General features: G+C 40.4%; 1 protein-coding gene across 1 annotated transcript in view; it reads left to right on the forward strand.

The window, feature by feature from the left end:
* MYO3B (myosin IIIB) overlaps positions 1 to 27,718 on the forward strand; it is a 319,441-nt gene that overhangs the window by 56,017 nt on the left and 235,706 nt on the right. Inside the window, exons 6-7 of the mRNA XM_034786511.1 lie at positions 1,190 to 1,266; positions 18,055 to 18,200. Of these exons, the coding sequence (XP_034642402.1) occupies positions 1,190 to 1,266; positions 18,055 to 18,200 (223 nt within the window). The remainder of the gene's footprint in view (positions 1 to 1,189; positions 1,267 to 18,054; positions 18,201 to 27,718) is intronic.

The following is a 27,718-nucleotide window of genomic DNA, read 5'->3' on the forward strand; positions in this document are numbered from 1 at the left end:
TTGTTGCAGAAATTGGAAGGTGTGTAATGACTGAGGCAGGAGTTTCAGGACTCTGGGATCTGTTCTGCTGAAGTGCTGACCTTGCTCAGCTGCAGCTGTGGTATATAGGAGCTCTGCTCTGAACATATAAAGTGCTTTAAAATGCCAACTACTCTGAAAAAGCAGACCTAGACTCCTCAAATTGGGCACAGAAAATTAGTTGTCACATTTGAGAATTTTGGCTTTAATCTCTGTGCCTCGATTACCTAGGTGTAAAAAAGGGCATTGTGAAGATATATTCATTATTTTTAAAAAACACTAAGATACTATGATGATAACACCATAGAAAAACCCATGAGAATAATTATAGTTCTGTGTTCAGTGCAGGGTTTGAGTGGTGTGCAGAAATAAGGCATAGGGCCACACATTGTATGAGGATAAAAATAAATATTGAACCCTTTTAGTAAACACCATCTATTCTGTGCACTGAATGTAGTAGGGTTCCTGTGGGATATGCAGGGGTATGTGATCATGTAATTAAAGACTATCTCATAAAGCATATGCACAAGAGGGCCAAATTAAAGTGGCACAGGCAACCTTAATTTTAGCATTTCTTAACTTTTGATTGTCTGACTTTGCAACTGTATCATTCCTTTAAAGTAGATTTTTTGGATGTAATATATATTTATATTTCTCCTTAAGTTGCTTTCAGCATGATACATATTAACACATATTGTTCACTGTATAAATTGTCCTAAAATGTCTGAGAACTACAGTTCTTTTTCTTTATTTCTCTCTTTTAAAACATTTTTTTTTGGCTCATTGGTATTCAGTACCACTTTAGTGTGTAGTTGTAACTATAATCTCTATGCAAGTCTATATAGCAGCTACAAATTCTGCTGGTGTGAGCAAGAATCAGAGTTAAATAAATAAGTGAATGAGCTTCAAACCAAGAATTATTTAGAGCAATTATTTGAACAATTCTGAATAACAAGTTGTGGTCTGCCCTTGAACAAGTCATGATTAAAGCAAAATGTGAAATTTATCAAATAAATAATTTCGTACAAATGGTACACCTTGCTCTGATTTTGACTGCTGTTTTGCAGACGTGCTTTAAGGATCATGTGTTTGTTTTCCTGAGACTTGATATAATCTGAACTGAAAATACATCATGAATTTTAGGCCAAAATCTGAATCCATTTTATTGCAGGTGTTTCAGCCCAGCTCACCAGCACCCGGCTACGCAGAAACACTTCGGTGGGAACGCCCTTTTGGATGGCACCGGAGGTGGGCAAAGCATTTTCTTTATTTTGTCTCTGTTGCCTCTGTTCATTGCAGTACACAATTTTGTCCCAATTCTACATTGACTCAAAAATCTGATACCTATGATAACCAGAAAAAGCATTTGGTGGTTCCCAGCTACAGTTCTGTTTCATTTCCTTCCATGTCTGTAGCTCTTATGCAATGGGATGAATAGACAAATTAGATTCCTTTAATAACAGAGGCATTATCCTCTTCTATTAAAGAGGATTATTTGCAGCTTTTCCATAAAACTATAGGCTAATCTACAGGAAACTTATGGTAATGCTTCCTTAAGGCATGAAATAACTCTAGCTTTACACTCTCTGTGATTCCCCTCTGCAGAGTAAGAGAGCAGGGCCAATGGCTATTGCTCCTGCCATGGCGAGGGGAGGCACTTATGGGAGTGTCCATATAGAATTTAATGGATAGCTTTTCCATGGATTTCAGTGAATCATTCAATGGATTTTAGTACAGAATTCTATCCCAACTATAGAACTCTATATGGTTCAAAAAGCCTACAGAAGGGATCTAATCTCTCTGAAATTCTGTGGGTTTTTAGCATAATATATATAAAGCTAATCCTATTATTTTATCCCTATTGTATTCTATAGGACTTATCCTTAAGTGAGGTGTTACAGTACAGCACACTAAGTGAGCCCCTTTGCTCAGTTGGCTGTTATCTGCTTAGCTGGGGATCCAGATTCCCAGCCTGCACTATCGTTTCGGGCTCATCCCTTGCCAGACCCCATCCCCAGGTGTTCCACCAACCTGGGGAGGGGGTCACAGGTGGACTGTGTGCTACAGTAGAAATCCAGAGTTCTGGAAGTAATCTGGTCCTTTCCATGTGCTCTTGTGCAGGATGGGTGGCACATTGGTCAGTGTTTGCAGATACCTTTAGCAGTTTATTTGTGTTTGTGACAGGGTGGACTAGGCCAGGAAAAGAGCAGTGGCGCTAAGTCGTCCTAGTGGTCTAGAGAGACACTGCAGGAATCAGCCAATCAGGGGGAGGCCTCAAAAGGCTAGCTAATCAGAAAGGCTGCAGGGAACAGCCAATCAGGTCCCAGGAGGACTGGGGAAGCGAAAAAGAACTCCTGTCTGGCTGCTGGGCCTGAACACAGAAGAGCCCTGAGCTAAGAATGAAGCACCGGTGAAGACTGAGGTGGTGCAGAAGTGGCCTAGGGAACTGAAAGCAGTTTCATTAAAAGGACACAGCAGTGAGTGGCTGCTATTCTTAGGGTTCCTGGGCTGGGATGCGAAATGCTGGGTGGACCTGGGTTCCTTCCATAGGCCACTGGGGAAGTGACCTACAATTGAAACCTCCAGAAGGGGATCTAAACTACCTAGTGGCCTAGCTAGTGATCTGGAGCCAGAACAGACCAGAGAAGGTGAAACCATTGCCTTCAGCAGGGCCGGCTCCAGGCAGCAGCCCACCAAGCTTGTGCTTGGGGTGGCACTTGGAGGGGGGTGGTGTGGCGCTCTGGCTCCGGCCGCCAGGGAGAGCAGAGACCCGGCTGGGCTCGCCGCCTTCCCCCCGGCGCTCTGGCCAACGGGGAGAGTGGAGCCCCAGCCGGGCTCGCCGCCCTGCCCCCGGCGCTCTGGCCGGTCGGGGAGAGCGGCCCGTGGCCGGGCTCGGCGCCCTCCCCTGCCGTGCTGGGGGGGGGAGGGGCGGCGGCGGGAGGCTTTTTTGCTTTGGGCGGCAAAAAAGCCAGAGCCGGCCCTGGCCTTCAGGGAGGAAGCCCCAGGGATTCCTGGGCCAGGACTGTTTAAAGACTTGTAGACACACCCAACCAGAAGAGGCACTTGCAAGAGGGGGAGCCACACCATTACAGTGATAAGATGCGCTTCTTCCATAACACGTGTTAAGATTACTGGGCTGAGCAAAATGGATATGATTTTCCTTCAGTTGGACTTGTTTTGTGGGTCTATTTGCTTAGTTCTGAAGATGGTCAATATTCTCATGCTGCCCTGGAAGAAATGAGCACTGGGAAGGTATTTAAAAGTATGGGTTGGTAGTTAGTACATTACTCTTGTGTGCTATCAAAGTTATAAGTAGTAATGTTTATCCTGATCTATTACTATATTGAACTAAACATCCCCATAGTAAACAGGAAGCTTAAATTAATGAGGATGCTAATGTCCACTGAACTTATTCTTACTTTTATATATATAAATTATGTATTGTGCAGGAATGGGTGGAAAATGTTTTTCCCATCCTGGTAATATTTTGAAGATTTCAAAATTTTTTCCATTCTGTATGGGGATGAACCTGAGACCTTTAGACATTTTCCACAAAAGAGAGAGAGAGAGTTACCAGCCCACCCCAGAATAGGTGATAATCTTGTGATTAAAGTACTGACCTGGGATATGGGAAAGCCAGATTTGAATCCTGCTCTGCCTGATGTGGAGCTGAGACTTGAACCCAGGTCTCCCACTTATAGACTTGGAGGAAAATAGATGGAGTCCTGCAAAACCTAGACTCAGCCCTGCCTCATTTAGCCCTTGGGCCACAATCTGTAAATGAAAGTGTTCAACTAAAGACAAATAGTCTAAAATCAAGGTTCAGATGGCCCTCATATGAGTTTACAGTAAAGTTTACAGTAAAAAGCAGCAAAATAAATGTAGGTTCCATAATATCAACTATGCGTAAAGATAGCTAATAGTCACCACATGGAAACTATTCTTTATGAAGAACACGTGCACCAGCCTTTTGAAAGAGCACCAGGCTTAGATGTAGCAAGTCTGTTGTGCTGCATGTTGCTGTCTTATGTTGATCTGAAGTCAGGGAGCGACACATTCAGCTTTAGACCCCTACAATTCCACCTGAGCTGCAAGGTGAATTCCATTGAGTTCTTGTTTAAAACAAACACAAAAAACTCTAATTGCCTCCTGCAGATAAGGTGAACTGTTAAGATTCTAAGACTGTAGATGTTTCTTTCATTTTAATCGTTAATGTGTGAAACAAAAACCTGAAACCTTTGTATATTACAGGAAAAATCTTTATTCCCATTGCAAAACTATAGCACAGTGGTATGTTATAATTCAGTGGTCTGATATCAGATAGTAAGGTGATAATACTAAAGTAGCTATTAAAATTGCTGTGTAATTTATGGGAGATAAACTGGTTGGTGTTCTACTAGTACTTCAATGAACTTTTATACCCAACAAAATAAGAGTTAATAAGAACCAGCTCTTGAAAATGAGTTAATGCCTTGTCGTCTCCATCCATTTTTGGATAATAGATTCTTTTACTATTTATTTGCTTTGCAAAATTGCTTTCACAAATAAAAATTAAACTACTGGTTTTCATTGTCTTTGCTTTCGCTGTGTCCCTTTTGAACATTACCTCCCAGTTTAGAGCACAGAGATTTGTACATTATGATACATTTGGTGTTTGGTCTTATCTGGTTTTGATCTCAATCTGGTTTTGTTTTAACATTTCTGACATATTTTAATTAGTTCTATTGCTCCATGGAAAGTAGTTCTTGGTTGCAATGTTATTACCGGTCCAGCCTTAGGTTTTACAGGGTCTTTTTCTGTGAAGACTTAGTTTGGCCAGTGATTTTCTCCCACTTGTGACCAGGCACCCAACATCTGCTTAATCATGTAACTCCTTCACCCACAAATGCTACCAGCTAGCATGCCAGGAACATAACAAACAGCATGAGGAGGAGTGCCAAGAGAAAAAGAGCTCTGGCACAGCTCCTTGCCAGCCTGCAGCACTGGCATCAAACACTGGATAGATGAGGAAGGACAGTGAGAGGCTAAGCATAGAGGAGGGGTCACAAGTCACTGAGACTGCAGATAGTATGGGCAGACTATTAGTGGAATTGGTTGGCTTTGTCCAGTGTGGAGCAAGGCCTCTATATGCTCATAAGTAGCAAAGCATGTTTAGATCCATGGACGTAACATAAAATAGAAATGAAGAAAATTAAAGGGTCCCCATCAAGCTTCTTAGGCAAGAGAACTGACTCAGTGCACTTTCATAACAGCCTACCCAGAGGCATCCCACTGGGTATGTCTACACTACGAAATTAGGTTTATTTAATAGAAGTCGATTTTTTTAGAAATCGATTTGATACAGTCGATTGTGTGTGTCCCCACTAAGCGCATTAAGTCAGCAGTATGCGTCCACAGTACCAAGGCTAGCATCGACTTTCGGAGCGTTGCACTGTGGGTTGAGCTCCCAATGCTTGATGGCGCAAAAACATTGTTGCGGGTGGTTCTGGGTACATGTCGTCAGGCCCCCCCACCCCCCTCCGTGAAAGCAACGACAAAAAATTGTTTCTCGCCTTTTTTCCTGGGTTACCCATGCAGACAACATACCACGGCAAGCATGGAGCCCACTCAGCTCACTGTCACCATATGTCTCCTGGGTGCTGCTGACAGACGCGGTACTGCAGTGCTACACAGCAGCATCCCCTTGCCTTGCCTTGCGGACGGCAGACAGTGCAATATGACTGCTAACTGTCGTCGTTGTCCCATGTGTGCTCCTGGCCGACCTCGGTTAGGTTGGTTGGGGGCGCCTGGGCAGACATGGGTGCTCCTGGCTGGCCTCAGTGAGGTCAGTTGGGGGCGCCTAGACAAAAATGGAAATGACTCCAGGTCATTCTCTTCTTTAAGTTTTGTCTAATGGAGATTCAGTCCTGCCTGGAATATCATGCCAGCTGGAGGCTTCTGTCTCAGGCTGCTCTCCCAGGGCTCATGAAGCCTGGAAAGTAGTAAGGAGCAGTTCAACTATAGGCTGAGCAGGTGCATAATGGTGGTAGAATGTGCCTTTGGATGTTTAAAAGCTCACTGGCACAGTTTACTGACTCGGTTAGACCTCAGCGAAACCAATATTCCCATCGTTATTACTGCTTGCTGTGCGCTCCACAATATCTGTGAGAGTGAGGGGGAGATGTTTATGGTGGGGTGGGAGGTTGAGGCAAATTGCCTGGCCGCTGATTACGCACAGCCAGACACCAGGGAGATTAGAAGAGCACAGCAGGGCATGCTGCGCATCAGAGAAGCTTTGAAAACCAGTTTCATGACTGACCAGGCTACTGTGTGAAAGTTCTGTTTGTTTCTCCTTGATGAAAACCCGCCCCCTTGGGTCACTCTACTTCCCTGTAAGCCAACCGTCCTCCCCTCCGCCTTTGATCTCTGCTTGCAGAGACAATAAAGTCGTTGTTTCAAATTCATGCATTCTTTATTAATTTGTCACACAAATGTGGGGGATAACTGCCAAGATAGCCCGGGAGGGATGGGAGAGGAGGGGCGCATAAGGGTGGGGTAGTTGTAGGGGCACCCTCTAGAATGGCATGCAGCTCATCATAGAAGCAGCATGTCTGGGGCTCTGACCCAGAGCGGCCATTTGCCTCTCTGGTTCTTTGGTAGGCTTGCCTGAGCTTCTTAAGTATCACGTGGCACTGCTGTGGGTCCCTGTTATAACCTCTGTCCTTCATGCCCTTGGAGATTTTTTTCAAATATTCCGGCATTTAGTCTTTTGGAACAGAGTTCGGATAGCACGGATTCGTCTCCCCATACAGCGATCAGATGCAGTACCTCCCGTTCGGACCATGCTGGAGCTCTTTTGCGATTCTGGGATTCCATGGTCACCTGTGCTGATCAGCTCACCATGCTGGCCAAACAGGAAATGAAATTCAAAAGTTTGCGGGGCTTTTCCTATCTACCTGGCCAGTGCATCTGAGTTGAGAGTGCTGTCCAGAGTGGTCACAATGGAGCACTCTGGGATAGCTTCTGGATGCCAATACCATTGAATTGCATCCACACTACCCCAAATTCGACCCAGTAGGGTCAATTTCAGCGCTAATCCCCTCGTCGGGGAGGAGTACAGAAATTGATTTTAAGAGCCCTTTAAGTCGACAAAAATGGCTTCGTCGTGTGGACGGGTGCCGGGTTAAATCGATCTAACGCTTCTAAATTCGACCTAAATGCGTAGTGTAGACCAGGGCACTGTATTTTTACTGTTCATCCCATTTCATGCAGCTTTAGGAGATTTTGTCTTACTTTTAGATTAAAAGTGAACTAACTCCCCTGCATTTGCAGTGACTGCATGACAGAGAACGATAACCTTGACAGTGTCCCTTTAAGTCACTGCAAATATTGCAGGAGTCTGTGTTTTATAAAATGGTACAAAAACACACAAAAAGAGAGAGAATGCGCAATATTAAATCTAAACAAAAATAGTGGCCTCCAACAGAAATGATGGAACGTATAATCTGTTTGAACCACAGGCTATTTGGGATAGAGCTTACATTCTGCATCTGTTGTAAACAAGCAAAGGTCTGTATCATACGGCATACAGTTTTGAATATAATGCAAACATTTGTTTCTTTTTAAAAATGTTACAGTCCCATCTGGTCTTCTTTCTTTTGCCATGGAAAACCGATTACAGTTGAGCAGAGAAATGAACCTGCTGTAATGGATCCAAAAATTGATCTCGTACAGACTCACAAAGAATGGTTGATATTTTACCATCTCCATAACAACCAGCTGACGTCACAGAAGAGACACGAGACACCTTAGTAACCACCATGCCATTATTATTTATGGCATCACCTTGCTTAAAGACACTCTAAAAACAGTTTAGACCATTCATTCTGACATTGCCAAGGGCTAAGATGACAAAATATTTTTATTAAACCCAGATAATTAAGGATGCTGTTTAGAGTAGTGTTTTGCTTGAGTAATTACTATCAGGGTTAATGCTTGAAATCTTACTCAAATTTCCTGCTCTCCACTCCCCTTCTAATTGTCTCACTGGAAAATAATAAAAATAATTTGAATAAGAATCCAAAAATAAATGGACATTTTGAAGTAAGTGATCTGAAAATATGGTTACATGTAATGACTGAAAGGCATTCTGTACATACCACATCAGAACAGAGGCAGCTCTTTTTAAAGTTCCTGTTCTGAAAAGATGTTTCCAAGTAATCCAGCACCCTAAGTACATTCACCCTCAGCAAGTAAGCATGCATCTGTGAGCCACCATGTATGCACTGATCAGGCATTGTAGAGATACAACTCTGTGAAATAACTGCACAATGCTCAACTATCCACTATGCTTAGGCTTGGCAGTTTTTTATTTAAAAACAATAATTTTGAAGGATAATATCGGTTAAGTTTTAAGCATTTTTTAAATTCTTAGCAATTAAATTTTCATAGTTGTACAAAATAATGTGTTTTAAACATTTTTTCTAATTTTATTGATTTAAATGTTCACAATTGTGGGAAATTATTGAGGGGGTCAGACAATAGAGGAAATCAGATAATGATTATTTAATGACAGTAGTTGAGATTCAAAATGTTAAAGTTTTGTAACTGTTGAAATACAAATTGTCAACATCACAGGTTAAAATATACAAAGTATCCTTTAAGTCAAACTCTATTAGTCCTCAAGCAGCACTTGTTTAACTTTGCCTATCTGTAAATTTTGATTATTATTGATGGAAATATTTTTTCATAGGTTTGTGTGTGTTTATAGTGAAATTGATAATTACCAATAAAAATCTAATCCTTCCAAGCCTGATTATGTTGCTCTTTGAACTATCTTTTATATTTCAAGTACTGTAAGACTCATGGGCTTGCATCATTATAGTTGGTTTCCTTGTGTTTGTGTGAATGACACTTTTATATTCCCTCAGATGTAGAATTTGCATTACTTTTTGTGATGCCTTCATAGTTTTTTTTAATGCATGTGTAAATTGTGCTATGAAAGATGAAAATCTAGAACTATGAGAACTTGAAAACTCCTCCTTGATAACAGCTTTTTGAAAACAAAATTTTCCATTGAATCTAAGGTAAGATTAGTGAAAGCTAATGGAAACTTGTACAGTGAAAAGAAAACAGAGGGCAGCATGCAAAGAAAGTTTCCTGGCTCCTTTTTATCTGATGTCTTTGATATGTGGGGGTGTCTGGGGAAAAACAATAGAGGAGAACCCCAAAACAGCTTAAAACAAGTGGGTCAATAGGAAATAATATGAATCAGAGAAATTGAAAGCATATGGTCTAGAAAAAAATGAGGAAATTGGACTAAGCCCCCAATGAGTAATTGGGCCTTCCAGAAATGTTTTTCTGATGTATGTGTATGTCAAATAATAGCATCAAGACAGAGAAAAAGAGCAAGAGATCAGTGCATATCCTGAGTTTAACCAAAATATGGTTGGAAAGTGAAAGTGGGAGATAATTGTATGGGAAGTAAGCTGTATAGAAGCAGCTGAAAAGCTCAGGGGAGAAAAAAGATGAAACCTAAGAAGTAACCTTAAGAGTTGGTTATTATGTTAATCATAATTGCCTCACACCTATAGGAATCAGTTGCAGAGACTGAAACAGAGAATACAGCCAGGCTAGATTCAGCATAATCATTGTTGAGATTACTTTTATAAATACTTGTTGTCACCTGTTAAATGTGTTACCTAAAATCTATCTCTGTCATCCCTGAAATACTCCGGGGACAAGGGAGGAGAATCAAATTTGAATCCTTTGAATTGAACTCATCCATACATCTTTAATTCCAAATCTTAAAAAAAAAAAAAAAAAAAAAAAAAAAAAAAGGTGGGTGGGAGGGGGCTCAGTTCCAGTTCCAGTTCAGAAGTGGTCAAAGGAACAGTGCTATGGTTTTCGCAAGATTCTTACCCTGAATAGTGAAAATATCACAAAATCAGATGATCTCATTTGAGTTCTAACACATTCATCCAAAACTTTGCAAGAGAAGCTCACAAGATTTTAGCAGTATTAAAGCTAAACTCTTGACCTGGTCCAGCCTGAAATCTGAATCTCAGAACTTAAGTGTAAACCTAATGTGAATCAGCACACTGTCACCCTGTACCAAATCTAGTTTTAGGAACAGGAATTGCCATACAGGATCTGGAACAGACATTGGGGGTGACTTAAAAACAACAGAGACTGAGCTACCATGGACACCAACTTTTACACTTTACTTATAACCATCAGAAAATGACAGAGGTGCATAGATGCTAGTTACTTATGGGACTGTTGAGCACAACACATTTAATAATGTGTTCATTGAAGAGCTGTATGGATAGGAGCATGACATACAGCTATAGGGACTTCCACCTTGGAAAAGATATCATATAAGTTCAATGGAGCCAAGATTTCATTGCTAGCATCTATCCTAGAAATCAATGGGAATTTTGCTGTTGACTTAAATGGGGCTATGACTTCAAACGAGGAGTCTGAAGCTGTATCAGCTCCCTGTTTGGGGTCCGTGTTACCAGCCAAGAGAACATAACATTCAGCAAGGTTATTCCCATAAAGCAGAACGCTTTCCTCCTCCTTGGTGAAATAGACATCTCTATGAAATTTACTACTTCAGAGCACAAGAGCATGCTTCTGAGAATGTTAGAGCAGCAGGTGCTCAACTAGATATACCCACAGCAGCTTTTATTTTAAAAAACTCCTGTTTATTTTCTGGCTTTGAATCTGATTGGGTTTTTTTTTTTTTTGAGAGAGAGAGAATAAACTGAATGTTGGAACAATGAGAAAATACTTAGTGTCACACTGTAATATGAGGTGCTCTCTCTACATTATGTAAACACAAATATTAAACTAGCATAATATTTTTGTTTACAATCATATATTTGAAAAATATCTAAAGCAATGGGTTGATCCTGCAAAATTTTACAAGTGCAGTCTTTCTGATGTCCAATATTCATGTGAATAAAGGGCTTTCAGGTTCAGGACCTGATTTTTGCTCCAAGAACAGTCGCCTTACGACAGATTTCATCTTAGAGCAGGTTTATTTTGTTTATACCTAAACTATATAAACCCTAAAAATCAGGTTGGTACCTGTAGTTAAAAGGCATCTAATACCTGGAATAGAAAATCCAACTCCCAATCAAAATCACAGAACTGCATTCATTTGAAAATTGTATTCTGTTCTGTGTTTCAAAATTAATTCTAAATAGACATGTGCAGTGCATACAATCCTCTAAAAAGCATTGAGTATGTTCCCCCATTTCCACCCTTCAATTTATCTTGTTCACCGCTCACTTGCCTACATCATGGGACTCAAGGTCAGCCCTGGGTTAATAGCTTTAGGTCTCTTTGCTTTAACTTCTGTTTAGCTAAAATTAGCTCTTCTGATATGAGCATTTCGACTATGCATTTAGGTGCCATTGAAATATGAAACTATTTTTTGGTTGTAAATTCTGATTACCACAAGAAACTCTAGGAATCCACATGATAAAGGGAGACAACTTAAACAGGTGAGAAATCAGAAAGTATAAAAAAAATTCATTTTAATTTTTTTGCTGCCTGAAAGTAATTTAAAAGTGATCATGCATGCAAAGCTTGTTTGCATTATGTGATAGAAAATAAATCTAAGAAGAAAATGTGTGGCCTTTCGGCCTTTAGTGAGGAAAATTTTGAAAATATATATTTACAGCATGTGTAATGCATGTGTGGCAAATATCTATTTTCATAGCACTAATTATAAGATACATTACTGAAAGAACTCTTTCTAGAGGTTAGATTTGTTTTCATAGCATGCATTACATCAGATAAGATTAAAAACAAAAGGGATATTAACTTTCAATTATCTAGGGCATAAACCAGTCATTAACTATCTGGGGTTAGGAAGAAACTTCTCCCAGGATAGGCTATTTCATAAATGACCATAAAGGAGATTCTTGCACCTTCCTCTGAATTGGTATTATCTGGCATGAAGATGAATGAATATTGAAATTTCTGAAAATTGAACTCATTTGGTGGGAAAACAATACAATAAATCTAGTATGGTAGCAGTAGAGCATAGATACAATTTTGAATTTTATTGCACACAAATTTCAAGAAATGTTTGGCACTTGCTATTATATTTATGATTGTATTACTGTAGGGCCTAAGTCCCAGATGAGAGCAGGGCCACGTCATGCTCAGCATACATTGTGAAAGACACTGCACTCTTCTGCTAGGATCCATGCTTTGGATCTGGAGGACGGTAGCCAAGGTGAAATCCTCCTCAATTTGTGCTTGGGTCAATGAGGAAGAACACTCCTAGATATGGTGCAAGTCTGACTATGTATTTGAGCAAGGGCGGCAGGGTAGGTAACATACTTCCTGGTCTAGGATTTTCTTCTAGTGCCTGTGTCTTCCTAGCCTCCTTGCACAGCAGAGAGAAGAAAAAAGAAAATCTCAAACATCAGTCCCTTAGAACCTGAGGGGCTTAAAGCACTCTTTGACAGAGGGCATGTCCCCAGGAATATGTGGTTCTGGATCTCTTGCAGAGAAGGCAGACTGTAATGTTTTGCCTTTTGTTTCAATTTAAAAGATTCTTGCTCTGTAGAGGGTTGCCTAGACACCAGCTATAGCTCAGAAGACAGGACAAAACCGGGAGGCTCTTCAGGAAATCTTGAAAATGAACTTGTGATTGCTAGATCTGGATCTGGTCCCTTAAAGCCACATATGCCCTGAAGCCCCATGGCAGGGTCTATGGAATTGGATGCACAGGAGAATGAGCATTAACTTTAGAACAGTACTCAAAGTTTGGGACCAGGAAGTCACAGTTTTAGGCCAGACCTACAATACAAAGATTTGTCTGCATAGCTATGGTGGTCAGGTGTGTGAAGCCCCCCTCTCTCTCCAGCAGACATAGTTATGCCAGCAAACCCCACGGTGTAGGTGCAGCTAATTGTTGTTTGTGGAGGTGGTATTACCATGCTGACAGAAAAACTCCTTCTGTTGCCATATGTTGCATCTATGCCAGGGTGCTCTGTTGGAATAGCTATACCAGTATTGCTATACCAGCAAAGCATTTGTAGTATAGACAAGGCCTTAGACTCCAAGATAGAAACCAACCAGCTGCACAAACCAACCTTCAAACAACTGCTTTTCTCTCCATGCTCATCTTCCATAGGTGAAGCAATAAAGCAGAATCTTACTTTCCCTCCTACCCCACCACAAGCTTCTGTGAAGGGCACACAATGGTAAAATCCTAACAAATCCCAAGGTAATTGGCAAACTGCCTTCAGTTCAGTAATCACTCAGAGACTGTGATAATGCAATCCATATACATTCTACATACTCCATAGCAAGGTGGCAACAAATGCAATGTCTTTCCTGACCAGCTTCTGTTGCTAGAGGTGAGTGATGAAAAACTGCCTGAAATGAACTGGGGTGCATGTTTCATTTCAGATTAAATTTCGTTGGAAACAAAGAGAACTCACAATAGATTGACAGAGAATTTGATTTTTTTTAAATGCTTCTCACCTGGGATGCCGGGATTTTTGCTGTAATGTAGTTTTACTAGCATGTACCGTATTTACTGAAGGCATAAGCTGTCAGCTGTAGAGAGGAGAGTATCTAAAGATGCTTCACATGTTCTCTCCTCTTTGTTGGAATATTGTAGGTCTTAAACTGTTTGTGAAGCCTACAGAAGCTCAATGACACTGTTCTGGAAACAATGCCTATATCCCTTCACTACACCATCCATCATGAATGCAACTCCCTGTGACACTCATTTAATTATTTTGGCATAGCTTGTAAATAAACGTTCTAAGAAAGTTTAGATGAAGAGTGAATTTTGCTGTCAAACTGCAGACAATAGATTTTAGAATTAGAATCAATGGCAACATGCCATGCTTATGGAGGGAAAGGATGGTTTTGTGTTTTAAGTCACTGGACTTGGACCCAGGAGATCTGGATTTACTTCCTGGCTCTGCCATCTCTGAGATCTTTAGCTGATCCTGAGAATAAATCTCTCCATGCTTCACTTCACTTCTCTGACTGCGAAATGGGGGAACTGCTACATCTGCCTCACAGGATATTGAGGACAAATTTCATAATATTTGTGAAGAACTCACACAATGCTGTGATGAGGACCATGCAAGTATCCAAACGCGATCTGGGGATAGAGTGTAGCAGCTTTGTAGCCAAGCAGATAAATATTTTTGACATTTCAAGGAAGTGAAAGAGAAAAATACTGTCTATTTAATTGGCTATGTATGGGCTAACTGCTTGTGACTTCCTCTGAGTCACCACCTTATGGGAGCTGACTCACATGATTTCAGTAACGTGACGTGTCATTGGGAACACAGATTTGGGAAGTGGATAAAGAATTGAAACAATCTAGAGAAAATTTAGCTTCTTCCTTGATTATTTTTTTTTCTTATTTAAGTTTTGATGAAGGTCAAACTAAAGCTACAATGAACTGCAATAGGAATGAAAGAGCTATGCTGGAGCTGTTAACAGCATTGACGCAATACAATGGAATTCAGAAAGCTACGTTTTGAAAGCTAAAAATAAGTCCTTGAAGAAGAAATGTATCTATCAGCACAGTATCCGAGAAGGTCAAAAAAGCAATGGGACAACACCAAATCTGCTGTGCAGAGTGGGGGTGTTTGCATCATCTCACCCTTTGCCTACAGGAGCGCTGACTTCCTAGCTAGGCAGCATGAAGGGGGGCTTTGAGGAAAGCTGAAGGACTACTTCATAGGACTGTAATTATGTAGAGCCAGTTGCCACAATCGCTTTCGTAGGGTGCAGTGGTTCTAGATGCTATTCCAGTCTAGCTGGAACGACAGATATGGAGGGCTTGGTAAGCTTCTCTGCAGTGTGAAGAAGTTTCCATTACCTCTGAGCCCCCAAGCCTAATTCCCTGTGAAAACTGTGTGTGATGGGGTGTATGAACCCTGCACTGACAGGGAAGGGGTTAAGGAGGCTGTGTGTGCTAATCAATAATTACCTACTAATATAAATTGTTTTGAAATTCAATCATTTTTAATTGATTTTTTTTAAAGTTAATCTTTCGTTGATAAATGTTACAAAAAATTTCATCTTTGAATAAGATCTGGAAGTCATGAATAAAGAAATGGGAATAAAGAACCAATTTAGGCCTCGAGTTTATTGTGTGTGTGTGTGTGTGTGTGTGTGTGAGAGAGAGAGAGAGAGAGAGAGAGAGAGAGAGACGCTCACCTTGGTGTGCCTACACCAACTCTTCCAGTGTTGCTAAACACCAGTGGAACTGAACAAGTGAGAGACTTTTGTGGAAATGTCGCTAGTGTATACAAGGCCTATGAAAATATTTTTTACCCCTAAGGTGAGATCAGATTAAATTAAATAGGCTGCATAATGTCATGTGGAAAGACATTCAGCTGGTTTATTTTATTTGTTGGACATGGTTAGCAGTTTTGCTCTCCTTGGAACAAGGGTAACAATTTTGTACCATGTTCATTTTTTATACACTCTGCTTTCAGCATTGTGCTCACACTGCTCACAGGCTGCTTAGCTAGTGCCGTCGAGTGAGTACAGTAGCACCTTTCCTCAGGAGCTTCAGCCCTTTAAACTCAAGACTCCTTTCAGCTGGTGGGTCAGCAGTGCTAATTATACAGTGCTTGTCTCCAGCTAGCAGAGCTCCAGTCAGAATCGTTCTGCGGTATATTATGTGCTTGCAGCTATGCTTTTCTACATGTGCTATATCTACTGAAGCCAAGACAAAAATAACTTCAGTTCTAAATAGTCCTAGGCAAATCTCAAAAGGGTTTGATGTTTCGGTTCCGATAAATGTACATACAAATGCATCTGTCATCCTGTCCCCAAATTAGCAGTACACATGCCAAACTTCTCCACTGCATAATCCTGTGTGTTACGTTCTCTTTCCCCATCTTTTGTGTCCATATATTGTCTAGTTTAGGGCTTGATGAAGTTAATGGCAAAGCTGGCATTGGTTTCAATGGGAGCAGAATTATACCCTTAAATTATAAACTCTTCTTGGCAGGACAAGTATCATCCTGTATGTGCGAAGACTCATGTGGTACTGTAAAAATAAGAATTTATCCAGACCTCTGGAATGGGACATGTCATAAAGAGGCTTTACCACTAGACTTCTACTTTTATTTCCCTGTGGCTAGCATGGCTAACTCCATGAGTCCTGCCATCCTAGGCAGCCCAGCAAATGTCTACCTCTTCTGGCCCACAGTGACCACACAGACGATTACTGCATGTCTTGATTCCTGTTCTGCCTGTGGGGTATTTTGGTGCTTCCAGTCCTACAGCACTACAATGTATCTGGGCATGCAGCCATCTGGAAACTCTAACTAGTACAGAGCATGACAACATATCTTTTTAGCAATATGGGCTACTGTGAGCACATCAAACTGGTCTTTACGCTGGCATCCCATAGAATACCATGACAAATTCAAGGTCTTGGTCCATATTTTCAAGGCACTCAATTGCTTGGGCCTAGGATAATACCTACATGATCATCTGTAGCTCTGGGATGAGAACAGTGGTTGACAACTCCACTCCTCAGATATAATGGAACTGTCCACTGCCAGAGTAAAGCTTGTCTGTTTAGGAGACAGACCTTTCCTGGGAGTCAGTCCAAGATTGTGGAATGAACTCCCACAGCAATGAAGAACCCCCACAAACTTTTTACTTGAATTTTACCTCTTGAGTGAGGATAAAAGGGAAAAAAACAACCTCACATGACAGATGATGATGATGATGTGTAATGCACTACTGGAGAACACTCAGACATCCTGCTCGTGAAGATGATATATGAAACTAAACAGAACAGAATAGAAGCAGGAAGTTCTCTGACATGCTAAAGTGAAAAAAATTAGGGAGGAATGTTATCTGAACATTTAGTTCTAGCTTTGCCAGAAAGTTCAAGCATGGGATCTAATTTTTCTGAATCAGTTTGCTCTAGACAAACAACTAAACTAGAGAGACCAAGTGAAGGACTTGATTAAAAATAAATTATTGCTGTAATAGGAGATGCTCTTATTCTAACCATAACTTATACTGCCTCTGCTAGATTTTCTTATCTTGTATATTCAACACCCTTTACTTATTTTATAAGAAAATAATTTGTGCTGTCAGCAATTCTGTTTATAGTTAACACAAATTTGCAATTTAATTTCACCCCATGCAGAAAACTGTGCACATACCTATTAATGACACAGCAGAGTATAAAAAGTTTTCAAAGCACCCGGTGATGGTGAAGCGTTTGAGCTGGAAAATTTGGCTCAAGATTCCAAACCACAATAAGTGCAAGGGTTTTTGGATCTGAGGTTTTGTTTCATGCATTTATAGAGATAAGGATCAAATTTTAACCTGGATTTGGCTTCTGACCTCCACAGCAAGGTTTGCGGATGTTCACATTCAGAGGTTTGTTTTGAGCTCAGATCTAGTTGTGAAACTTGTGATCATATGAATGTAGGCACTGACTTTCACTGGCAGTGTGCATAGAGGTCCTGGTCCAAAGCCCCTTTGAAGTCTATGGAAAAACTTCCATTAACTTCAGTGGGCTTTAGATCAGGCCCATGATATATTGATTCAGCTTTTTCTATTTATTCAAATCCAGAGGGGGCAAACTACATATATTTGCAAGTAATTGACTGATGGGAGTGAGTGATGGAATATTTTTATCATGCAAATCACCCTGGCACCTTACAAATAGCTGTAGAAGTTAATAGGTATGAAATAGAATTGCAATAGGTTTCAGTAGAAATTAAAATATAGAGAATTTAATAGAGAATTTTTTGTAGAGTTGTTTGAAGCATCCTGTACAGTTCTATAGCAGGGGTATAATTCTCTATTAAATTTTGTGGGAATATTTTTTTAAATAAAAACAAACAAACCTAAGGAGAGGTTATAATTCTATAGGACTTTTCCATCTGGGAAATGCAGGCAAAGCTGCAGAAATAGGAGTTGCATGTGATTTTGATAATCAAAAGTGCATTAATGTCATGCTAGGACAGCGCGAATTGATGAGAAGGTTAATACATTGTTTTTCCTGCTTTTATCTGATAGGTCATTGCTTGTGAACAACAGTATGACTACTCTTATGATGCTCGGTGTGACGTATGGTCCCTTGGGATCACAGCTATTGAATTGGGTGATGGAGACCCACCTTTATTTGACATGCATCCTGTGAAAACGCTTTTTAAGATTCCAAGGTATGGCACTAGATGGCTCTCTTGCCTCACTAGTTTGTTGTTCACAGGGAGTCTAGTGAGAAGTAAAATAAATATTTGGTAAACAACTTCTCCTTGAATTGTAAGAAACCATCACTGGAAAATAGATAAAAAAGAGTTATCATTATGAGGATTCCTATTCAATCTGACTTTAGAAATAATTAATAGTTAGGGCTAGTTGAAATAATAGAATTCTAAATGTACTTTATTCTTCTCTTGGGTTTTGATTTTCTATACCATCAACAATAGACTGCAAATGTAATTTTCTTAGCTGTAATTGATAAAAGCATTTGTTTCAACAGAGGCAGAAGCTAGTATCTGAAATGTAGCATAATGTTTTTAAATGGCATTCCTCTGGAATCTTAGACTTGTCTGATTGTGGAAGAAATACGAGTAATTTTGAGAATGTTATGTAGCAATCTGTCAGTTTCACTAAATTGTGTCCATCATTTCTTTTTTTAATTTGCCCTTGGATGATAAGATGTGCAATATACATATAAAAAGAAGATGGAAGCTCTTTCCATAGTTATTAATATCACCTGAATATTTCATTTCACATGATCTGTATTTGTTTTGCTTTATCATCACCTGATTGGGGTTTCTAACTGGACAAGTCAAGATTTTATAGTCAGTGTGAGATAGGGTTTAACAAGAGGGCCACGGTAATAGTAGGAAAAATCTCTCAAGAATTTGTCCAAGGTTGACTGCAAATTGGCATATGGTTGCCTTTTCTACATTGCGTTTGTAAAGGAAGAATCGCCACTGGCTGATAGCAGTTTAAAAGCTTTGACAATAAAAGTGTTTGACCTTTTGTTATCTGCACAATCGCACAATTATCACGGGCTTTTAAAATTTCTTCTGATTGCAATTTGCATTTCTGATTAGGTCTATTTATATGCAGATGAGGCTGTCTTAGGTTCTGCGTCATAATGTTATCTCCTTGTACCCGACCCAGATGTGAACTGCCACTACTCTTCCACAAATTATTCAGACTGAGGCAGCAGTTCCTCTGGTTTCAGTGGCACAAATATAAAACAGGACATGGCAATTAAAGCAGCAAGAGAGGCTCCAGATTTCAAAACTAATGTCCATAAATTTAATCAGATGAATACTCAAACCAGTTTAGAAGGGCTACAATCATGTCATAGTGTTAAATAACAGCAAGTGATAGGAAGATCTATGGAATGGGACATGTGGATGCTTTGATTTCTGTGTATGATTTATCTCTCTCCCTACTCGCTGATATATGTCTGCATGACTTTGCAATATCTAAGATGGGGTGTCTACTTTGATAAGATAAATAGTGTGTATTTACTACTTAAACTCCATAATGACAGAATTTTTAATATTTTTTTGAGTGAAGTGATTTTCTTCTGCTTTGCATTTTACGAGCTAGAATGCTGCTACTAGAAATTATCCACTTCCACAAGACATAATAGACTATGGTGGGTGCTTGATGGGAAGAGGGACTGCTAATGGGATATGGAGCTTGTCATCTCCAGGTACTGTTTTAAATCCAATCCAGGTGGATAGTGAGTAGTGACAAAAAGTTGCTACCATCAGGGGGGCTGTTTGACCATCTAGTGGTGTTTGACCATCTCAGTCCAGTTCCTAGTGTCCATACTACATCTGATGCCCTTTTTAGCAGTCTCAGCACTGAGCATGTTGGCACTGTGATGCTCCACAGGGTTACTCAGAGTTGTGAGGTTCCTTGCCACTATACCCTTAGCATGGAGCAGGGGCTTGCGCAGGAATTTAAATTTGACCACTTTTGGAGGGGCATGTTCTGTGACCCCGCTGTGCCCCAGAGCCAGAAGAGCTTGCTCTCCCTGCCACGGCCCTAGGGCCAGAGGAGTTCTGTATCCCCATTGATTATTGGTGGGGGTCCCATGCTGCTACTTACCCCTCCCCCCCGCCTTTGTGCATGCCCCTGGCGTGAAGCAGTCTTGTCTATCCATGAAAACCAACAGCCTCTGGCCACCAACACACACTGACTTCCAGGTCTCTGCAGATCGATCTCTCTCTTGTGCAGGCTACTGACAGACACATACCAATTCCCGAGCCCCTCTGCTAGTGTCTCTCTGTTGCCCCTCTGTTGTATCCAACTCCTGTCACTGGACACTCATATGAATAACCAGGTAGGCTATCCCTGAAGGGACTGAGTACTCACAGCTTGACTAGAATAACTCAGGATCAGATTCTTGATAACAACACAGCACTGTAATCTAGCTATAGTGAAAATAAATACACATTTATTAACAAAGGTTTTAAGAGCTAGTGAGCAAGGATAGTAAGAACAATAGGTTACAAATAAAACAAAACCATAAAATGCAATCCTAGATCTACACTTATCAATGGTTACCTTTTCTATTTAATAGAGTGGAGTTCCTTCCAAGCATTCAGTCTTTGTCAGACCTGCTGGTTTTCAGTCATAACCAGAATCCAAGTTTTCATGAATATCTCCCCCCTAACCTACAAGGGGTTTCCTCAGTAAATGGAATAGAAACAGGTCTTTTTCCCCTTCCTCTTATAGTCCAGTAAACTTTTGAAATGCACCCCCAAATAAGACTCTTCTCCCCAATGCTTGATGTCCAGTGTGCAGGGCCGGCTCCAGCATTTCTGCCGCCCCAAGCAAAAAAAAAAAAAAAAAAAAAAATCCGCGATCGGCGGCAGCAGTTCAGCAGCAGGTCCTTCGCTCCTAGAGGGAGTGAGGGACCTGCCGCCCCCGAATTGCCGCAGGTGCCATCCCTCTCCCTTGGCCACCCCAAGCACCTGCTTGTTAAGCTGATGCCTGGAGCCGGCCCTGCCAGTGTGCTCCCTCCAGTTGGTTTTACCTATTGACCTCACATGCAAACAGGGCTTCCATTGTGTTGGCTTAATTTACATGTGACAGACATCTTATCTACTGTTTGGAAAAAAACCTGTTTGTCAACTGCCTGGTTACACATATATTTTTGGTAGGTACACAAAATTCTGTACACCTAGACCATGCATATATCTTGCAATGCTTCTGATGACCAGTGTGATATGAGCGTTCATTTGATACCTCACAAGGCATTCTTTATAGATAAATACCATGAAAGCAGTATGTTTGGTGAGCAGTTAGTTTGTCAGGTCAGATAGGAGTTGCTGTTACAGAACAGTCAACCCTTTGCCAATAGGCCTTGAGGAGTTTTTAGGGTTACAGACACCTCTCGTACTCAAAGCTTTTGTCTCCAGGACATGGTTCAAGCACACTGAAGGGGCAGTATGTGGAAGCATTGCACATGGGGGAAGCTTGCAGCATAGCTGCCTGCATTGTATAAATCCTCTGAATTTAATTTTCCAGGGCCGTCAATTTGGCACCTTTCATGAGCAGGACAGTCACTATAAGGAGGCAGGCCTTTAGAGCAAGGTGTGCACATGAAGCTGGGATCCTGTGATGCTCTTATTTTATGCGTCACACACTTCTGAATTTCTAAGAACTCTGCTGGTGGTAGAGACATCAGCCATTTTTGTTCTTAGAATTGTTGTAGCCTCTTACAGAGGAGACATGCACATGATGCTCAATCATGGAGACTTTACTTTTGTTCCTTCTTGTTGTTTTCCCTTTAACTGAAAATAAGTCATTTGATTGAAAGTCTATGGTTGCTCATTATGTATGGAGGGAAAACAATACAATGGGCTCGTAATATCTTCTCTTAATATCTATGGATCCAAACCATCACAATTAAATTAATTATTTAATTAAAAATTCCACTGCCTTTTGGTTTGTGTAAGTGATAAACCCTGCTCTCATGATCAGCTGATTTATTCATAGGCCCAAACAAACATATTTAGTTCTCTGGAGTGCTGGTGCAACGCAAATCAAAGGAGAGGGAGGAAAGGAAACTGAATTGAGCTCCCCAACATTCAATTGCTTCTGCAGATTCTCAGTATACAGCACTGGATCCATCAGTACGCTGAGGTGGAAGTTCCCAGGGAGGCACAGTGCTCTCTGCATACCCACCCCAACCTGGATAAAAATACAAAGTTAAAAGGTATGTATATGGGGGGAGGCAGCTCCCAGTTTTTCACTCTCCCATAGTGTCCCGTGCTAAAATGGAGGCTCTCTGTTTCTTCAGGCTTTCATTGTTGTATGGTTTAAATGGCATTTACAAGTTAAGTTTCTGCTATTTGTACATATATAATGATGCAGGGATGAGATTGCACTGAAGTTTGTTACAGAATTCCACGGTGACTATGATAACCTACAGTCAAACAAACATTTCATCTGGAAATATAAAATGCCACCAAGTTAGAATGGACAATAAAAGTTATGAAGTATTGATGTACATATCTCATTTCTGCAAAGCATCCTCTATTATTCCAACTTCATTGATTCTCTATTGGCCATTTTGCTGACTGGATTGATTTGAATCCTAGTTTGGGAGAGGGGTGTAACTGCCATTTGCAGTGAGTAACCCATGTATTTGTTTTGGATTGTCTGAAAATATCATGTCCTCGTTCCCCTACATACATGGCTACAGCTGGTCCATACCTTTCCATTTCCAACAGCATTTTTGTGTGTCAGACTGGTTGTGTGCACTATGCCAGGGGTAGGCAACCTATGGCACGCGTGCCAAAGGCAGCTCGCGAGCTGATTTTCAGTGGCACTCACACTGCCCGGGTCCTGGCCACCGGTCCGGGGGGCTCTGCATTTTAATTTAATTTTAAATGAACTTAAACATTTGAAAAACCTTATTTACTTTACATGCAACAATAGTTTAGTTATATATTATAGACGTATAGAAAGAGACCTTCTAAAAATGTTAAAATGTATTACTGGCACGCGAAACCTTAAATTAGAGTGACTAAATTAAGACTCGGCACATCACTTCTGAAGGTTGCCGACCCCTGCGCTACGCATTTCATCACATTAACATAGAATGTTGAGATGTTTCATCAAGGAAAGGACAATTAACATTAACCCTCATGAATTAATTTAAGAAATGTTAGTACTAGTAAAAAATGCCAGACTGACAGATTTGGACACAGAAGTCATCTACTTGTTCAAGGGACAGATACAGCATAGCCAGCATCATTGCAAGCTTCCCTACACTAAAACTCCAATATTCCTTAATTCCTGAATTTGGGTGATAGAATAGTTCAGTTGCCATGCTAATTCAATCCTGGGTCTTTCTGATCAGCTTGTCAACAAGCATGCCAGTAACAGTGGCATTATGATTTAGACACTTGTCAGCTAGGAATTGGAATGAGACCACAAATTAATTTCCAATAAACGACCAAAGAGCAGGATAGTTCTCTCTTGCACTCCCTTTTTAGTAGAATTATTATTCTTTTTTGCTGTCCTCTAAAGGACTGATCCAAAGCCCATTGAAGATAATGGATCAGACCCTGAAAGAACAACAAAATTATCCCGGGGCTGGAAGGATTGATTTCTTAGGAAAGTTTATCTATCTACTATCATCTTAGTTATGCAATGATTGTGGAGGAAGTAACAGTCTACAAATATTTGAAGGATGTCGGCACCAAGGAGGAGAGTAAATGAATGTGGCCGGGTTGTATAACTAGGAGCAATGGAAGAAAATTTAAGGAAGGAAACCGAGCTGGTAGAAGCCACACTGCTTGGGACTTTTAAAACTAAACTGGACAAAACAATCATAGAAATGTCAGGCCACATGGGTCTTTGAGTCATGCAACCCCTCCCTGCTTGGTATCACTTGCAGATTTTATAAGCATAGTCTCCGTTATCCAAGTTATTAATGAAAATATTGAATAGTATCAGACCCAGGACTGACCCCTGCAGGACTCCACTAGATATACCTTCCCAGTTGCACAGTGAACCATTGATAACTATTCTCTGAATATGGTGTTGCAACTAGTTTTGCACCCGCCTTACAGTAATTTCATCTAGATCATATTTCCCTAGTTTGCTGATGAGAATATCATGGGGGACTGTGTCAAAAGCCGTACTAAAATCAAGAGATATCATGTCTGCTGCTTCCTCTCTATCCATTAGGCCAGTAACTCTGTCAAAGAAGGAAATTAGGTTTTTTTTGGCATGATTTGTTCTTGACAAATCCATGTTAGCTATTCCTTATAACCCTATTATCCTCTAGTTGCTTACAAATTGATTAGTTAATAACTTGTTCCATCATCTTTCCAGTTATCAATGGGAAACATATAGGGGACAATCCTGCACTGGCAGGGATATGGCCTGGATGGCTGAGGGGTCTTTTCCTTGGACTTCTGTGAAAAAGTAGTTGAATCCAATGCATTTCAGTAAGAGCTAAGGGCGCGATCCAGAGCTCACTGAAGTGACTTGGAGTTTTTCCGTTGACTTTAATGGATCAGGCTCTAAATGAGTGTACCTCTTCCCATAGTCATGCCCTTCACACACAAACAAATCCCTATTAAGGGTCTTAGCCTGTAGTCGCTGTGGATTTGGAACCCCACTGAAGTTAATAGGCATTGTATACACTGGACTGCTGGATTTCTAATGCTTTCGTGCATTGGTTTCAGTGGAAATGTTAAAAATAGAAAAAACTTAGAAATAGCCAAACATTCTTGTCAGCAAGCAAACAACACACAGGGTCTGATATTAAAATGTAGCTATTACAAGGTATAAATCCAACACATTCTTCTAGCAGGAAAGAAATTAAAAATCTATGTAGATTATATACAAAAGTGTATCCTTAGAACAGAAGTTCAGTCTAGAAATGCTTCAGAATATGGGATACTCATAACTTATTTATAACACTTCCTCTAACTTGGTGTGGATTTAACCAGGCCCATATTTCAGAGCAATGATGAATTAATGTAATGGTTTGATCTTGGCAATGTACATGTGAGCATGCATTGAAGCCAATGGGACTTCTCATCTGAATGAGGTTACTCATGTGCATGTGTGCTGGCAGGATCATGCCTTAAGGCATCACACCAGGAATGTTTGAGAACCATTTAAAGGCAGTATTGTTTAAACCAAAATGAAAACCTTTCCATGTGAAATTACACAGAACATAACAAAATATATTTTCTAGCTGCATAGATTATTTTCCATCTCCTAACATGAAAAATAAATTAATTGAAAATGGAATCTCAGGCATTCATTTTCCCTGTCGCTGTATGGGTCTGTGAAGCATTTGCAGATGGTGGAGAGCTGGCTGGTCACCTGGAGCTGGCTGTCTCCCTTTATTCCAGATCTTGCTAAAAGCGGCTTAAAATTCATAACTCTCCCAACATTACTCCTCCATGTAAGCGATTGCTGTAGCTGCCGTGGTTATGGGAGCATGCCTGAGAGGGGACATGTCCATAAATGGGAGGGCAGATGGCCTGTGTGACCTGTAATGGGAGGTGAGAGTGGGCTATAAGATGCTCACTATTGAGATGAAATTAATTCTATGGTGACGTTTGTGAACCCCAAGAATTAAGATGTCTTTTTCAGCAACCCCTCTCATTGCTCCAAGGTTCCTGCTCTCTCCTTGTTTTCATAACTCTCTTTCTCTGATTGTGGAGGCTCTGTGCCTTTGCCCTTACGGTTTTGACTTTGCTATTAAAAGTCTCCAATTCCCCATGTCTGCTCAGGGTCCTAGCGAGTCTGGTGAGTGTGTTTGGTTTGAATGTAGATCGTTCTTAACGGGACCCTACAGGTACAGCAAGCTTCAGTTATTCCCTCACTCTACTTAGCCCAAGCACCAATTGTCTTGTCCGATTTGCTTTTCCTTTATGGATGGGAAGGGGAGGGGTTTCTGCCTTCTTACTTGCACAGGTGCATTTGCATTCTGCCCTGCCCTTCCTCCCCCTCCTCCATGTAGGGTGGGACCTTATTAGCAGTATTATAGTGGAAGGCTGGTAGATATTGAGGGACAGTGTCACTTGGGGAAAAAAAAAACAAGGGCACTGTTTCCCATCCCCCATTTTTAATGTATTTAAAAGGGTATAGCCAAACTACTTAGCAGCCGGCAACACGTAAGTGTCACAGTGGGAACTGCTGGATGGTGAGCGCTTTTAAAATTCTGCCCTTTGTTTGGGTGTCTAAATGGAAACTGAGCTCTTGATAATTTGATCCCAGCTGTTGATGCTGAATACTTGAAAAGCTGGCCCCAAACTTGTTTGAAAATCTGTGTTTAAGAAAACTCTAGTGGCCAAACTCTTCCCTTTTCCTGGTCCTGTGGAAAATCCAGTGCCTGCAGCAAGAATTAGATAGCAGAGATGTTTTTTAAAAAGTCTCAGTTAAGTTTCAGGTCAAAATGTTTCATTATACACTAACTTTTTGATCCTAGCTTTGTATGTTTGTATAGCTTTAGAAGAGGAATGGATATATGTTCATGGGCTAATGCACAAATGTTATAAAGACCAGTTTCATACCCTCACAAACATTTAATTATATGCATCCTTAACATCATGGAGGTAGCCCTGGGATTACATGCAAGCATCTTACCCTAAAACTGATCAGGAGAAGAAAGCATAATCTTAAAGCAAATGTTAATCTTTTATTTTGTGATAATGCACACATTCTCCCTCATGAAAATGAATTCTTGGAACTAGCTCATAAATCTCCTGAATAGGGACCTCTGGTGCCTACAGATAGAGATAAATCATACTGAGAAGACACTGAACCATGAAATGATTCTGTTAACATGTCATCTGTCTAGAATATATTTTCAAATCTCCAACAGAAGGGTCTAAATTATGAAGGGAAGGTGGCCTAGCAAAGTTGGTAATTCAGGATTTGATACTTTTAACCTCTTCCATCTGCTGCCACTACTTAAGTGTGTCTGTTTTGGCACAATATTATAAGGTAAAAGATTGTCTAATGTTGACTGTCATTAGAACTTACCATTTTAAAGTGAAATAGACCCATAAATTCTTCAAGCTATGTTATCTTATGAAAAGTATTACATCATATAGATTAAATCTCTTAAGCTAGTAGCACCCTGAAATTTTGAAAAGAAAACTAATGGCTAGGATAAGAACTGTGGCAAAAAAGAGATAAATATCTTGCATTGTAGTTTGGGAATTATGGGTATAAATACCAGTACAGAATGACGTATTTATTTCCAGGCTGTAGATGTATTGTCTTTATGGATCTAACTCTTCATTATGCTGCTGACAGGGGATTAGTAGAGAGAGGGCAGTTTTCTGCATGACCGCTGGTAGTTAAGGGACAGTTTCTGATTCTGCCTGTGAGACTTAGAGCCAGATTCTGCTCTCACATCAGTGTAAATCAGGAGTAACTCTTTTGAGGGCAATGGAATACAATTGGTTTAAAACTGGTGTGAGATCAGAATTGGGCCCTTAATTTCTCTAGCTCATAGTTTCTCAATCTATTAAAAAGAGCATAATGATATTTACTTACCTCACAGAGTTGGTTTAAGTAATGAATATTGACAAAGTATTTTGAGAACCTCCAAAGACAAGTGCTAAAGAAGTGCAAAATTTCTTCTTCTTATTATTTATTATTAATTATTAGTAGATGGATACAATATAATGAAAGGATGGAATAAACCTATGCTTTG

Source organism: Trachemys scripta, chromosome 11, assembly GCF_013100865.1.
Source record: "Trachemys scripta elegans isolate TJP31775 chromosome 11, CAS_Tse_1.0, whole genome shotgun sequence".
Classification (NCBI taxonomy): Eukaryota; Metazoa; Chordata; order Testudines; family Emydidae; genus Trachemys; species Trachemys scripta.